Here is a 16,961-nt window from a genome sequence, read left to right as displayed (position 1 = left end):
TTACAACCACAACCACTGCAACCTATCTTAGAAAGTACATCAAAAATTCTAGAAAACAAATACTTGTATAAATAGAAAAGAAAGTACATAAAACAATGAAATAAGCAAATGAAGGAAAGATGTTACAGAAATAATACCATCAAATAATTGGGACATCGGATACATGAGCTACGGGCGGGAGACCGGCTACAACAGTGATGCCCGACCATGGCGGTTACATCAGTGACCTTAACGGTTTGAGGTAAATCGAAACAAACCCTAATTTTTACCCCATATATTTGGTTGACGGTTTGAAGGAAACAAAGAAACTGTTAATCACGTCAGACGGCAAAAACATAAACAATCGATTGAACCTCCGCAAAGAAAGTAGGGTTAAACAATCGATTGAAAATCCTGCAGAGAAAAATCAATTGGAAAGGAGATAAACAATCGATTGAAAAGGAGGTAAAAGGAATTGTTGCAAAACCGGATGGATGGAGATAAGCGTCGGTGAGAAGGACATACGAATCAGGTGGAGAGCAAATGGGATAAGCGTTGTTGGAGTGGATAGATACGGAGTACAAATTAGGTGGAGATCAGCTGAAGAAGTTAAGTGGATACATGGGTAATTTAGTCCTTTGATGTTGTAAGTCTACTCTTAATTGGTTGATGATTAAAAAAAGAAAATTAAAAAAGATAAAAAAAATGTGAAAAGACAAGTGAGGACAATCGAAATAGTAACTCTAATAGGGGACATAAGTAACTATGTGAAATAGTATTTAGGGAAGCCGGTAGCTATTAGCTGATAGCCGGTAGAAGTATGCACGTTGTACGAGGCTATACATATAGAGTATGTTTGGCAAAACTAGCTGGTAGCTGGTAGCTAGGGATGTCAATGGATCGGATATGGATCGGGTGATGCCGTATTCATATCCATATCCATTTAGTTTTTGTTCATCCATATCCATATCCATATCCATTTAGTTGTTGTTCATCCATTCATATCCATATCTGATGGATGAAGCGGGTTAATGGATATCCATTGCATACTAAAAAAATGTTAAAATATTTTCTAATATGCGATGAAAATAAAAACGTAGTATTGACATAATCAAAATATATCCACTAGAACTTGTAACCTTTGTCGAAGATATAACGCATTTGTTGAATTTACTATTAAACATAGATTATGAGAAATTAAATATGTAATTTGTTCGTTTATTTTGTTAGATATACGTGTTCTATTGTAATATATCATAGTTATTTCATTATAAAGTTGAAAAAATGTAAATATAACAATAAATGCATTTATAATAGTAAATATCTAAGCATATATTTATATTTATGCATTTGTATATGTATTTCGGGTGTTAATGGATATATCCATGGATGAAACTTTTCATCCATGTCCATATCCATATCCATATCCATTTAGGTTCATCCATATCCATATACATATCCATTTAGGTTCATCCATATCCACCACGAAGCGGGTGGATCGGATGGATATCCGCTGGATCGGGTGGCCATTGCCATCCCTGCTGGTAGCTGTTAGCTGGAAGTTGGTAGTTGGAAGCTGGTAGCGGTTAGCTGATAGTTGAGCTTTTTAGATATATTTAGGTGTTTGGCAAAGTAGCTGGAACTGATAAAAAAAAATGATAAATGACAAAATTGGACACGAGAAAAAATATATGTGTTTACAGTTATCAGTTAAATTTACCATTAGTATTTAAACACATATATACAAATATATTTGTTTGCAATTAACATTCAAATTTAAAAATACAAATTGACAAACGCAGCTTTCGAACATGCATGTAAAATATAAAATATCGTCAATTACATCGACTATATAAAATATTGATATATTAAATATTTAATATCAATAGACTTGCTGGGGATATATATATACCAAGGTTAATCGTCCCGTCCCGTAAAAATGTAAATGTAAAAATTACGATAGTAGTGGATCGCTACTTTCTATATGTAGAAGTATTTAAAAAGTAGTAGTATTTATTAAACACACCTTGATATTAATATTGCACTCAAAGATTTGTTACAAGATTGAGAGAGAAGTGTGTAGACTTCGATGTCTCTCAGATGAAAAATACACAAACTTATATAGGCGAATTCATATGGCATATCCTAATCGAATATTCGCACATTGATTACAGAAATATGAAAGCGTATCTAATACGCATTATTTTTCCACAAATTTTCACAAATTTCCACACACGGAGCCTACTACTTTTGACCTTAAGGAAAATGCATACTTAAAGTAGTCGAGATTTTCAACATTCCGGGGTACCATATCTCTAACATATCAAATAACGCCAAAAGGAGGGAGAAGTTGAAATACTTTGAAGGGTATTTAAGTAACCTAAGAACTAGAAGCTCGTATCAAATTTTAAACGCTACATACCATAGCGTTTCACCATGGAGCTTATTAGAGCTTTTTCTATCTCAACAAAAACTTTAAGCTTGCATAACCAAACGAATCTTTTTATTAAATATGAGCTTTTTCATAAAAGCTAAAAGCTAAAAAGAGCTTCAAGAAAAAAAAAAAAAAAAAAAAAAAAAAAAAAACTCATTCTCAAACATAGCTATAGTCTGTTTATTTTATTGAATAGAATGTAGATGATATCAAAATGTAGTACATGGCTTTTTTCTTCTTTTGTTTCTATTAAAATAATACAAGTTGTAAGTAAATTATGAACGTATGTTCCAACAGAATCACCCATTAAAGTTTTCAAATGAAATGATTCAATGATGACGTATATGTTTCATTACTAAATAACTATACTGTACATGTCTTTTTTCCTGGTTGAAACTGGGCCGTAAGAAGAGACATTCTACATTGGGCTACTATGGGCTTTAGCCCGGGCAATATTAAAATATATTCAGCTCTATTTGATCCTTACTCATAACTCATGGTCTTGCGTTATTTCATTATTTGTTTTTTAATCTAAAATAAGAAAATGGATGGATGGATGGATACTCTCTATCACACCATTTGCCAAGTTGATATTGATTATTATTATCATAGTAAAACAAAGAGTCAAAGACCTCGACAAATTAATTACTCCATCAGCCAACAGGTTTGGCGATTTAATAACAATACGTATATACCTATACGCCCTAGTTAAAAGCTCCCTAGGTTATATACATAACATGCGTATTTATCTAGTTCAAGGTAAGATTCTTGGAATTAAACATTCTATGATCAATTCTTTTCTAAACATCCGGAGTTAACTTTTTTTTTTTTTTTTAATACAACTAAACATGAACAGCACTACCACGACCAACACGAATGATCCATCATATCCCAACAACAACGGAAACACATCAGGATCGTCTCCTTACGGTCTGGGATTCTTTTCTTTGGTTGTGTTCCTTCTAATCACCTTATGCTATGGTTCCTACATTTATAAACGTGGCGTACTTTCACGATCACCACCACCAGTACCCATGATATCGATCATTCATGTCAACGAGAACAATAATTCGACAAGAGCACTATCTCAAGGCCTTGATGACGACATCCTTGTTACGTTTCCTACGTTTGTGTTCTCCGAAGCCATCACGGATTTAGGTTTCACTGATGCGAATAGCTCGGTTTGTTCTATCTGTTTGGCAGATTACAAAGGGAAAGATGTTCTAAGGTTATTACCAGAATGTGGGCACTTGTTTCATGTAAAGTGTATAGATACGTGGCTGAAAGTTCATCCTACATGTCCGGTGTGCCGGAAGTCGCCATCTTCTATAGTTTAACCATTATGCGTGTATCTAGCTAGCTGTCTTGGAGAATATACAGCAATTTGGTATTTTTATATGATAAGTACTAAGCAACAAGCAAACAATATATATATTACGTAGTATGTATTACGAATAGCTACATTTAATTAAATTGGGCAACTTGTAATAAACGTAACATTTTGTGTTTTCTCATTAGTTAACTTTTTATCAAGGCTTTGTTGATTCTTTTAGACCTAAAAGGCTAAAATTCTGTAGGTAGTGATAATTAAGTCAATAACTTGTTTATAAATTCAACAATTTAATGCATAGTTTGTGTTCAATACTTATTAATAGAATATTAGCTCAAATACATCTTTTATTTTCTGAAATTTTATTACATTATTTTACATTTAAAAAAAAAACTGCGTGAATGCACTGCCACTTCAAACAAAAATTTATTCTAACACGGACAATTATGTTCTAACACTTGAAAATACAATGTATTTTAATAAAATTTTGTTCGAACACCATATTAGAACAACATACACCGTATTAGAACAAAATGTTGATCGAACACTTAAATTGATGACGTGTACAAAAAAAAAATGCATTGTGTTAGTACATACACTCTATTAGAATAAAATGTTATTTTAACACTTAATTGATGACGTATATCAAATATATGCACCATCATTGTATTAGTCATTAGTATGCCTCTTAGTATTTCATAATTCACCGTCATTGTATTAGTCATTGGTATGCCTCTTAGTATTTCATAATTCCTAGCTTGTAGCTATATTTATATGTGATGTTAGTTGATGATGAGAAGATAACAAAGACACGATGTAGTCTATAATCAATTTATAATATCTAATAATATAATTCTCTTCACTTATGCATCTTTGTGTCACGATCATTGTATTATATTATGTGACGATCCGGAAATTTCCGACCAAATTTAAAATTTAACTTTATTGATTTCGACCACGATAAGCAAAGTATGTAACGTTGAATCTTAAAACTTTTGAACTGTTTCATGTATTCATTTACCCTTTGACTATTCCCGACGATTCACGGACAATTGTGTGCAAATAAAAATGTATATATATATATATATATATATATATATATATATATATATATATATTATATATGAAATCCGATAAGTATATAGTTGTTATAAGATTATTACTTTTATGATTACTAATAAAATAAATATCAATATAGATAATATTATGATATAAACATAAAATTGATATGTACAAATTGATATAGTATTAATTATTCATAATAATATTATCATTAATAATAGTTATATTATTATAATTAATATATTATCATTATTATGAATAATATTGTTATTACCATTTTTATAATTAATTTATTATTATTATTAATTATTATTATTATAATTATTAATATAATTATTATTGGTGTTATTATTAATATTTATTAAAAAATAATACATGTTATTATAGTTAACATTAATAATTAACAATAAGATCAGTATCATTATTATATTAATATAATTATAATTATTACCAATATATTTATTAATTAATAATATTTATAAACTATAAATCAACTAACAACTTGCACGATTTTGTGTTAGGTATCTTCCATACTGTGTTTGATTGATCCTTGGTATCTAAATTAGTACAAATCACGATCCCAATAAGAAGACTAATCCAAAATCTGTTTTGAGTCACTATCAGTGTTAACCTTTTTCTCTTCATCACCTGCTCGTTAGTGAACCCTGTCAACACTCAATTGCTATAAAAAAAATCGACCATTCATTTATTATAAACAAAAAAATTCAATCAACAAAACACCATAATCCTACCATCAAACTACTATTAAACATCATCTTGTTTCCCTCCTACAACTTACATATCATTCTCGAATGGTTGTTACTGCAATCACTATAAATCACCACACAAATACGCCACCTGCAGCTGCTACAGTACACTGATACTGTTGTTTGGCAGCCTAAGAACCTTCATCTTTTGCTATCCATTTTCTTTTTGCTGTTTTGAATAAGTAAACATCAAAACCATCATCATGTACTACACCATCGAACCCCTCACCATCCCCCAACACCCTCCTGCAACAACCTTCTTGCTGCTGCTATGCTTCTTCCTTCCTTTTGTCGCTAACCAGAACATCACCATCAAGCAAACCTGCAAAAACCAACATGTTACTCGTTTCAACTTCTGTTTCGATCCACAACCATCACCAATTGTTCAAACCATCACAACCATAACCTGCAAGGTATTTCAACTACTGCTACCCTATATATTTTTTCTGTTTCTGTTACAGTCGTTACCACCAATACAAACCATCATCAAACAAGAACTCAATTCGCGTATATATTTTTTTACCTTGTTGTTTGAACAACATAAAACTAAAAATACAATAAACATAATACTCATATAAGATCAAATTACAGGTTCATAACATGAGTAATATACATGTAAATTTCTTTACACTGGATTGGATATATCTAAAGATTTAGAGATAACTATAAAACCCATCACCTTATTTGTTTCTGTCCAAGAAGAAACAGCCACAATAGTTGCTAAATTGCTGATGTATTCTCACCACTACTTCACCACCTTCATAAACCATTGAGCTATCTTGCTACCTTCTGTTATTCGTTTTATTTTCTGAATAAATCATCAAACAGAAACCATTAACAACTGTTGGGACAAGCTGCCATCAACAAACCAACTTCTGCACCTACTCGTTTCTGTTCCTATGATATTTCGATCAGACCCACACAAATTCGAATATATCGAACAAATTCATTATTTTTCGATTACCATCAAGTACCCAAATCAAAATCCATCAAGAACACCATTTATTACTATTCACGATTGATACATTAAAAAGTACAGAGTAATTATATATAGAGATAAAGAAATTTAGGAAATTTAAGGAATCAATTACCTATTTCATTAATTCAGGAACCGATTCCTTGTTCGACGATGATGGATGATGATCGATGATGATGATGACGAAGACTGTTGATGAAGTTGAGCGAGAATGATGACGAATCGATGGCCTGCTATCCATCGATGATTGCTACTTGATTGATCTATAGATGATGAAGATAATTGATATTCAATTGATCGATTATGATTTTTTTTTCTTTTCTCTGCGATTGATACCTGCTGAATCTCGATCTGATATGGGATCTGGTCGAATGAGGGATTTCCTTTTATTTAGGTAAAAAAATAATATTATTATTAATTATTAAATTATCTTTCTAATTTCTATTATTAGTATTATTATTATTATTATTATTATTATTATTATTATTATTATTATTATTATTATTATTATTATTATTATTATTATTATTATTATTATTATTATTATTATTACTAAAATTACAATTATTATCATTATTATTTTGGTTATTATCATTGTTATTTAGTATTATCAGTGTTGTAAATCTCCCGAGATCTCCCTCGAGATCTCGTTTTTAGAAGGCAACCGAGACGAGATGTTCATCTCCCGAGATTTCTCGGTCAACGGGGTCAAACTTAGTCAAAGCCACAATTTCTCGGATTTTCTTGCTAATTTGTAAGATTTTCATGTAAAATTCATAATTTCTAAGATTTTCTCGCTCATTTCTCGAAAATTTTTGTAAAATCTCGTAAAAACGTATATTTTTATACATATATTTATGTTTTTATGTATATTTTTATTAAAAAACTATAAAGTCAACGTACGTCAACGTCCGAGATCTCCCCGAGATTATTCCGAGATGCCGAGATCTCCCCAAAAAAGTCCAAACGAGATCTCTCCGAGATCCAAATTCTCCAACCTTGAGTATTATTAATTATTATCAATATTATTATTAATAACATGATTATTAGTATTATTATCATTAATATAGTTATTATTATCATGACTAGTAGTATTATTCTTAATATTATCAATAATATTATTATAAATGTTACTAATATTACTATTATTATTATTAATCTTACCATCCTAGGATTTATTATCATTATTAAGATTATGATTAGTATTATTATTATTATAAAAATAATACAATTTATTATTATTTTCATAAATATTGGTATTAGTGTCATTTTACAATTATTAGTATTATTCTTGTTATAATTACTAGTATTATAATTAATTATAAGCATCATAATCATTATTATTATTATCATTATAAGTATGATTATTTATATTATAATGAGTGTTATTAATATGTAATTATTAAAAATCATTATTATAAGAATCATTAACCGAAAAATTTATAGTTTACAGTTATTATTATAAATATCATTAACATAATTATTAACAATAATACCTTATTTAGTAATGTTAAGTATTATAATTATTATCATTTTTATCGTAGTATTACTAAAATTACTATTTTTAACAAACAAATGATATATACATATATAAAAATATATTTAATACATATAACATAACGAAAAGTAATATTATTATATAACAAAATAAATATATGAAACATATATATATATTATTAATATAAAATGTATATAACTAATAAATTTATATATTGTTCGATTACAACTATGTATATTAATATATATACAAATGATATATGTTCGTGAATCCGAGGCCAACCCTGCATTGTTCAATGTCGACATATGTATTTTACTACAAAATACAGTATTGTGAGTTTCATTTGCTCCCTTTTTAAATGCTTTTGCAATATATGTTTTTGGGACTGAGAATACATGCGCTGCTTTTATAAATGCTTTACGAAATAGACACAAGTAATCGAAACTACATTCTATGGTTGGATTATCGAACCGAATATGCCCCTTGTTGAACTTGGTAGCCTAAGAAATGGTGTTTGTTATAATTGCCACCAATTGACGCGAATCCTAAAGATAGATCTATGGGCCTTGACAAGCCCCAGTCAGAGAATTTGAACTGCTTTAGTACTTCGATTTATCATGTCCGATGTGAGTCCCAGAATGATGGGGATATTCTATATGCATCCTGTTAAGGTCGGTTACCAGGTGTTCAATCCATTTGAATGAATTTTAATTCGCGAGTTACGCGTGTTATTATGTACTCGGGTTACGTGTACAATTAAATATCTGAAATCTTGTGGTCTATTAAAATGATGAAAATGAATGATTATGATAAACTAATGAACTCACCAACCTTTTGGTTGACACTTTAAAGCATGTTTATTCTCAGGTATAAAAGAAATCTTCCGCTGTGCATTTGCTCATTTTAGAGATATTACTTGGAGTCATTCATGACATATTTCAAATGACGTTGCATTCGAGTCGTTGAGTTCATCAAGATTATTATTAAGTCAATTATAGTTGGATATATTATGAAATGGTATGCATGCCGTCAACTTTCAATGTAAAGAAAGTTTGTCTTTAAAAAACGAATGCAATGTTTGTAAAATGTATCATATAGAGGTCAAGTACCTCGCGATGTAACCAAATGTAATGTATTCGTCCAGATGGATTAGGACGGGTCATGAAAGTTGGTATCAAAGCCAGGTTTAAGCTGTGTCGTCGGCTTAATCGTAGAGGGGGTTCTCACAGTGTTACCTGTGACGAAGCATTGGCTCTTACTCCTCACGGTCCGAATATGGTTGGTTTTACCGAAAGGCAGGGCCGTAAAATCAGTGTCTGAGGTACACTCAGTGGTCACCAGGCAGTTAGCTGGGAAGGCACTGGGTGGGACGTCTGGGGTCCCCAACTGAATGAAAATTGGTACAGAGCGGTGGTCTTAGCGAACCAGGTCTTGCATTAGTGTGTCTAACTGATAGCTGTTTAGATGCATTAGTGGGTCTGGACTTTGACCGTGTCTGCATGTCAAAAGTTTTGCTTATCACTTCGTGTCGAAAAATTACTTGCTTATTATCCTTAAAGTCTAGACACGTCTTACTGCCTCTATTGCATAGATAGTGTATAGATAATTTCGTATCTTAGCGTATCTGTTACTGTAAACTTTGCATGACAGCTTCTGAAGATTCCTCTGTAACTTATGGGATCTTAGTATTCTATATACATATGAAAATTATGTGTTTCTAAGTCCTATAATCTATCTCATATCGAAAATCAATTCCCTGATCGTACGAAATGGATCCTTCAACTAGTTCCAGTTCCTCGGATTCCGACAGCTATTCCGATATGGATTTCCACACGAGCTCCGGCCGCAGTATAATCGGAATGGATCAACTAATTAGTCATATTCAGTTCTGGATGAATTGAGGATAAGTTCGTAGCCTACTTAATCATTTGAGACAAGAAGAAGGCGATCCTTTCCATCCACCGACTTTCCCTCTTGGCGAAGAACCTGAAACACTTACCGACGAACCTGTCCGAAACACCATTTTCACCCTCATTTCCAGAATAGCTCGAAACGATTACGTAATATCTACAATTCTAGATCTTATTCATCCGCTCGTCCGAATCGACAATCATCTCGGAATAATGGAAGAAGTCAACGAGCTTCACGCTCGAGTAATCAATTTGGAAAATATGGTGCAAAACTTACCAGCTTCAGTAACATCACCAGCACCAACAGTACTACCAATAAACCAAGTTTCAACATCATATGCCTCAATAGCACATTCTGTACCACGAGCATAATAATCGTTCTACGTATCATTCTATCTATTTTATCTTCGTTCGATATGACGATTATGTAATCTCTAATGTTTTAGAGATTATATATTCATATTCTAACGGTAAATCAAATGAGTTTAATATCATATTAACTCATTAAATCTATATTACATCTGAAGAAAATATATCTATGTAATTATATTTTCATAAAGATTGTAATTAAAAATTCTTTTGTACAAACTGTTAATGGTGAAAATATTTTAACGGGTAGGTAATACCCTAGAAAAATTTAGATTTCACATTAATAAGTTACATTGTACATTCTTCGAATCTGATTCAACAGTCGTTTACTATCCTACTTACATCCACAGATATACGTATCCGTTCACCCCAGAATAATCATTTTCATTCAATTTCATATTTGGATTTTGACCTATCAAAATCCAAAAGTGGCATAATGAAGAAAACATTGGACAAAATAAAATTTGTTAGAAACAAACAAATTAACTATGAGAAATTTTGTTAAGAATCCACGCTAACTGTTCCTAGCTAACTGATTACATTTTATTTATCACAATTTAATTATCGCAATTTATATTCTCGCAATTTTATTTATCGTCATTTAATTTCTGTTATTTATTTTACGCGCTTTAAATATCGGGACACGTATACAAGGTTTTGACATATCATATCGACGCATCTATATATATTATTTGGAATAACCATAGACACTCTATATGCAGTAATGCTTGAGTTAGCTATACAGGGTTGAGGTTAATTCTACAATAATGTATATACTTTGAGTTGTGATCGAGTCTGAGACATGTATGCAATGGGTCACGATATTTATTAATTAATTCGAGTATTATATATTAAACTATATATGAATTATTGAATTACTAATTGTGGACTGCTAACTGTGGCCTGCCAACATTGGACAATTAAAATGAATTAAAATATTGATTATAACATATGAAACTAAACAATTCTTCAAGTTTACCACTTGATTTCATCTTAAACCTCATTTGTATCTTGACGATTACAATTTGCGTTTAAATCTTTCATGATTCTTGAAAACACCTCAATCGAGAGGATGAACCAACCGCACTTCATCTACGGGAGGAAAGATTGATGCATATAGTTATGCACCTGAAAACACTCGGAACCTGAGTAAACATTTAACACGTAGTTGTGCTAATTCCTTTAGCATTTAACACGTTGCCATTGTTATTGTTACCGGGAAACCTTTTATATTTTGTAATATTACCAACAGACGTACCAACAACCTCGTTGCTCCTTGGCTTAAATCACTTCGACAAATCACTATATTTATCTATTGAAGTCTTATCATGAACTCATCTTTACCTTGTAATGAGAATTGACATACCAATTACCAGAAATCAATAATCAGTATTTTGAATCTCGTAACGTTTCTACATCAACAGTTATATGTATACATATAATATTTATCGCTTAGAATCATGACCTTCCATTCTGAAATTCTGAAAAGCACCAAGCTTGTGAATCAATACTCGGAATGTTGAAAAAGCTAAATGAAGCAATAAGGACTGTAGACATAATTAACAGTTGGAAGTTTGATTATAAAGAATAGCATGTTGGCAAAACTCAGAAATTTTGGAACTGGAAAGTGAATTGAGCAAACTATAAAGGAGGTTGTGGACAAATCACAAAGAATAAATCTGCCTTCAAAGAATCCAAATGATTCAGTGTCTGCTGAAGTCATTAACGAATACCTTACTCCTGACTCTACACTCTTACGGACAATCTTCTTCATCATCCATCGATATTAGAAATTCTAAGATATCATCGTATCTTTTATTATAAATATCCTCGATATTTCTGAAGATAATTTCATAACTAATCTTATCTAAAATCATTTATCTCTTCACGATATCAGCATTACATCAGAATGGAAACTGTTTTAGTTTCTAAAATTCTGAAATATTCGAACTTAAAATATGAATGATATTGAAGTAGTGTTGGGAACTGATACAAGAATTAGTATAATATAATGACACTTGATCAACGTGATTATATTACAGTAAGTGATGCGAAGCGAGGTGTATATAAAATAGTTATTATTTTACTAGGAAAACACTATTAAATACGATACAATTTTACACAAGATATTTATTTATTTATAGAATGGATATACTTAAACCTTGCTACAACACTTATAGGCAGTGTACCTAATCGTACAGTAGTGTAGTTTTTAGTAAGTCCGGTTCGTTCCACAGGGAAATCTTTAAACAAAGCTCAACGCTATATTAGTTTACTTTTATAAAAATACAAATATATATATAAGTAATATTATTATTATAAAGGGGGTTTTTACCGTTTAATGACCGGTTTGTCGATTTTAAAACTTTAGTCGCAGTTAAAACCTAATGTAAAATATAAAATAAATACAAGACTTAAATTAAAGCGTAAAGTAAATAACGATAATGAAATTGCGAATAATAAAAGTACGATAAAATAAACTTGCGATAATTAAAAAGTACGATAATTAAAAGTGCGATTAAATAAAATAACAATAAATAAAAGTGCGATAATTAGAAGTGCAATTAAATATAAAATAAAGGAAATTAAATATGAAATAAAAGAATTATGCTTATTTAAACTTCCGTAATCATGATGTTTGACGTGTTGATCTTAGTTTTATGCCCATGGGTTAATTGTCCTTTGTCCTGGATTATTCAATATGTCCGTCTGGTTTTTGTCCATAACAGTCCATCAGTCATAAATATAAATTGCAAGTGTCCTTGTCAAATTATTATTATACCCGAAGATAAATATTCCAACTAATTGGGGATTCGAATTGTAACAAGGTTTTAATACTTTGTTTAATGAATACACCAGGTTATCGACTGCGTATAAACCAAGGTTTTACTACTTTGTTAACAATTACACCAATTACCCTTGAATGTAATTTCACCCCTGTTTTAATTATTCTAGTGGCTATTAATCCATTCCCGTGTCCGGTTAAATGAACGATTATTCGTACATATAAATACCCCGCCCATCGTGTCCGATCGAGTGTATATGGTAATTTATAGGGACGCCCAATTGTAAATCTTTATATTAACATTAACAAACTTTCATTTAGTTAAACAAATATAAAGCCCATTAATAGCCCATAGCCTAGTTTCCACAAGTGTCGTTCTTTTGTCCAAACCCCAATTATGGTACAAAGCCCAATTACCCAATTTTAGTAATTAGCCCAACATCATGATTACTTCGTTTTAAATAAGCATAATAATAACTTAGCTACGAGACATTAATGTAAAAAGGTTGAACATAACTTACAATGATTAAAAATAGCGTAGCGTTACACGGACAGAATTTCGACTTACACCCTTACAACATTCGCTAACATACCCTTATTATTAGGATTTAAAATTAAAATTAAAATTAAAATATAAATTATATATATATATCGTATATATTGAGAGAGATAGAGAAATAAGATATGAAATTTGATCAGAATTCGGTTTGCTTTATAGCCAGACTTGATTTTTGGGGCTCCGCGACTCGCGGCAAAATGCCCTTCAAACTCCGCGAGTCGCGGAGATATATTTACAGCTCAAACCCTTGGAGTTTTCTCTGCCGACGGTTTTTAATATATATATATATAATATATATATAATTAATATAATTAATTATATATTATATTATATTTATATACATAGTTAACTTGTAATTTTTAGTCCGTTGCGTCGAGCGTTAAGAGTTGACTCTGGTCCCGGTTCCGGATTTTCGAACGTCCTTGCGTACAATTTTATATCTTGTACTTTGCGTTTTGAATCTTGTACTTTTGTAATTTCGAGACGTTTCTTATCAATAATTGGAACCTTTTTGATTGTCTTTTGTACTTTTGAGCTTTTTGGTCGTTTGCGTCTTCAATTCGTCGAATCTGTCTTTTGTCTTCACCTTTTATTATTTAAACGAATATCTCTTGTAAATAGAACAATTGCAACTAAAAGCTTGTCTTTCTTGAGGAATAATGCTATGAAATATATGTTCGTTTTTAGCATTATCAAATATTCCCACACTTGAGCGTTGCTTGTCCTCAAGCAATATCGTCTTGAAATACTAGAATCACTTCTTTATTCTTCACACTTTGTACATCAGTGATTTCTATACGGCGGTATAAACAATGGTAGTAACGATATGGTTTACAGTCCCACATGACTATAAAAATTTAGATCCATTAAGGAAATTGGATCTTTATGAAAACATTTGATCTTTTGAAATCTAGTTTTTTTTACCCTAGATAAGTTTTCCGGAATAACCCTTTACCGGTGTTTGCAAAATATTTTTGTGGGTTTGGTGGGTTTCAGATTTGAAAATTTTAGCTCAAAACTTGCGGTTTTGTGTCACCCACTTGCTAACCTTGTATTTGAAAAGCAACACGTCCAGTTTACTTGTTCCGTATATTACCTTTCGGCAAACTACCGTCCGGTTGTAAAGGAAAGCGTTGAACAAGCAACTGTTAAGGCAATGTCCCGTGACATGCTTTTGATTATGGTCTATAACGTGTCGGACGCAATTACTATCCTTGGTAGGAGCAATAGTAAAGCTCACCCTTATAATTTGTCGGTCTGGCACAAGGTCCTGTCTTTGACCACTATGCAACCACCGTTCTTACGGTTGACACCCGATTTGGTTCAGGTGACCTAATGAATTCCAGGTGAATTCCTAGGATTTTACGTTCAATGGTAATGAACGCATTGAAAATAGGGTTTTCAGAAAACAAATCGGTTTGTATTTTTGATCAAAATATTTTCTCGTTCAAGCTCGAGTTTAGATATCATTGAATTCCATGAGTTTGAATTCTCAATCTTTAAGGTCAATCTCTAGGATTGAGTAATATCAGTCTTAAAAGCTGATTTTTAATCTTTAAGGAGATTATCCTTTCTGGGGATCTGATTCATTAGTCTTATCCAGCTAATTTGCATGGTGCCCCCCCATTGTACGAGATAAATCCTTCTCATGGTTAGGATAAATCTGACCACATGGCGACCCTGTTTAATGCTGAGGTCCGTGGATTTCCTGCTGATTTTAGATATGACTTTTCTAGATTTTTCGTCAACCTACAGCTGGTCTGGACGACAACTTCATGACCTAAATCAAGAAGCGCGTTTCTTTTTCGGAAGACTTTACTTCCTTTTAATGATGGAATTGATTCATCATGTAGATCCATCTCTTCTTTTCTTTCATCGGGTAAAACAGTTTAGTTTAGTCCAAAGTAAAAGTATTTTCAGTTATTTGTTACAAATATATGTGGCATATGTTTAAAATAACTTGGTAAATTTTCCCACACTTGGCTTTTTATTTTTTTCTTTTTATCGTCCTCTATTCCATTTTAAATGAATTTTAACATTTTAGTTTGTTTCTCAATTTATGTCCTTTCCGAGGTAACAATAATTTCGGTGTTAAAACCTAGTTTTATCGTTCATAAATATGTATAAACATGATTTGAATTCATTTAATTGAAAAATTTTACTAGAATTGGGTAGTCAGTATATAAGACTAGGGCTGTTCTTTTTTATCAGAGAGCACTAGATTCTAATACAACTACTGCTTTACTAGTATTTTTAATGGTAACCAAGTGTATAAAGTAAAAATTTTTAAAATCCGAAAGAATTTAATCCCTTCCCACACTTAAGATCTTGCAATGCCCTCATTTGCAAAAAATCAGTAACAATTTAAATTATTGAGGGTGATTTGTGTGAAAATGATTAAATTTTTACCAAAGTTTCCAAATATATTGGCGTTTGTTTGCTGAATGATAAATGGTGCACATCATTTGTTCATTCCGTCTTGTTGTTATTTCACATATATTTTGCATCTTGTCGTCAAAATTAGTTGCTTTTGCTGAACTTAATGCCAGTCTTTGAAAATGCGTTGTTTTACCCTGTTGTGTACATAAGATAAACTGCAAACATATATACATATTTTTGAAGTTTGGTTTATTACCCCACATTCAAAAATTATTAAAATCTAAGAATAAAAGTTAGATAATTATAAAAATGATTACAATATTAACAAAAGTATTAAACATATCAATAATTACAAATTACAAAATAATAAAAAAATAATAAGTAAACTAAGGATGATATTGGTACCAATAGGGGTTCCAGGCATAACCATACGTGCTATAGAATGCTTCGGCAGGATCATACGTAGGATATGGTGGCTGCATCTCTATCGACCAAGGAGGGAAGACGGGTTTCGGTGTAGGAATATAGTTTCTACCTATATGTTGGCAATGCGCTATGATCTGGTTCTGATGAACTTGCCAATCTTCAAATGCTCTCTGTCTAGCATTTTCGTATTCCTGAGAAGCTATAAACCTATGCATTTCTTGCATCTCATTCCCCCCTCCTACATTACCTTGCTGCTGGTTTCTCTCTACCTGTGGATGTCTACCATTGTATCGTACTGCGGCGTTATTTCGCCGCTTCAAAACTTTTGCACCATGGTATACATTTAAACCTATAGTGTCGCGGGGTTCCGGCTCTTCTACTAATAATCCCCCCCGACTTATATCCACACCGAGATATTCACCAATCAAAGTAATAAAAATACCACCTCCTATTATGCTATGTGGACGCATCCCCCGAACCATAGCTG

General features: G+C 31.5%; 1 protein-coding gene across 1 annotated transcript; it reads left to right on the top strand.

The window, feature by feature from the left end:
- The first annotated feature begins 473 nt into the window (after positions 1 to 473).
- LOC139899913 (RING-H2 finger protein ATL70-like) lies at positions 474 to 3,750 on the top strand. The gene is made up of 2 exons (XM_071882738.1): positions 474 to 604; positions 3,270 to 3,750. The coding sequence occupies exons 1-2, from the start codon at positions 474 to 476 to the stop codon at positions 3,748 to 3,750; spliced, it is 612 nt and encodes a 203-aa protein (XP_071738839.1).
- Positions 3,751 to 16,961: the final 13,211 nt, after the last annotated feature.

Source organism: Rutidosis leptorrhynchoides, chromosome 3 (genome assembly GCF_046630445.1).
Source record: "Rutidosis leptorrhynchoides isolate AG116_Rl617_1_P2 chromosome 3, CSIRO_AGI_Rlap_v1, whole genome shotgun sequence".
NCBI classification, from domain to species: domain Eukaryota; kingdom Viridiplantae; phylum Streptophyta; class Magnoliopsida; order Asterales; family Asteraceae; genus Rutidosis; species Rutidosis leptorrhynchoides.
This window is presented reverse-complemented; position numbering and strand designations above follow the sequence as displayed.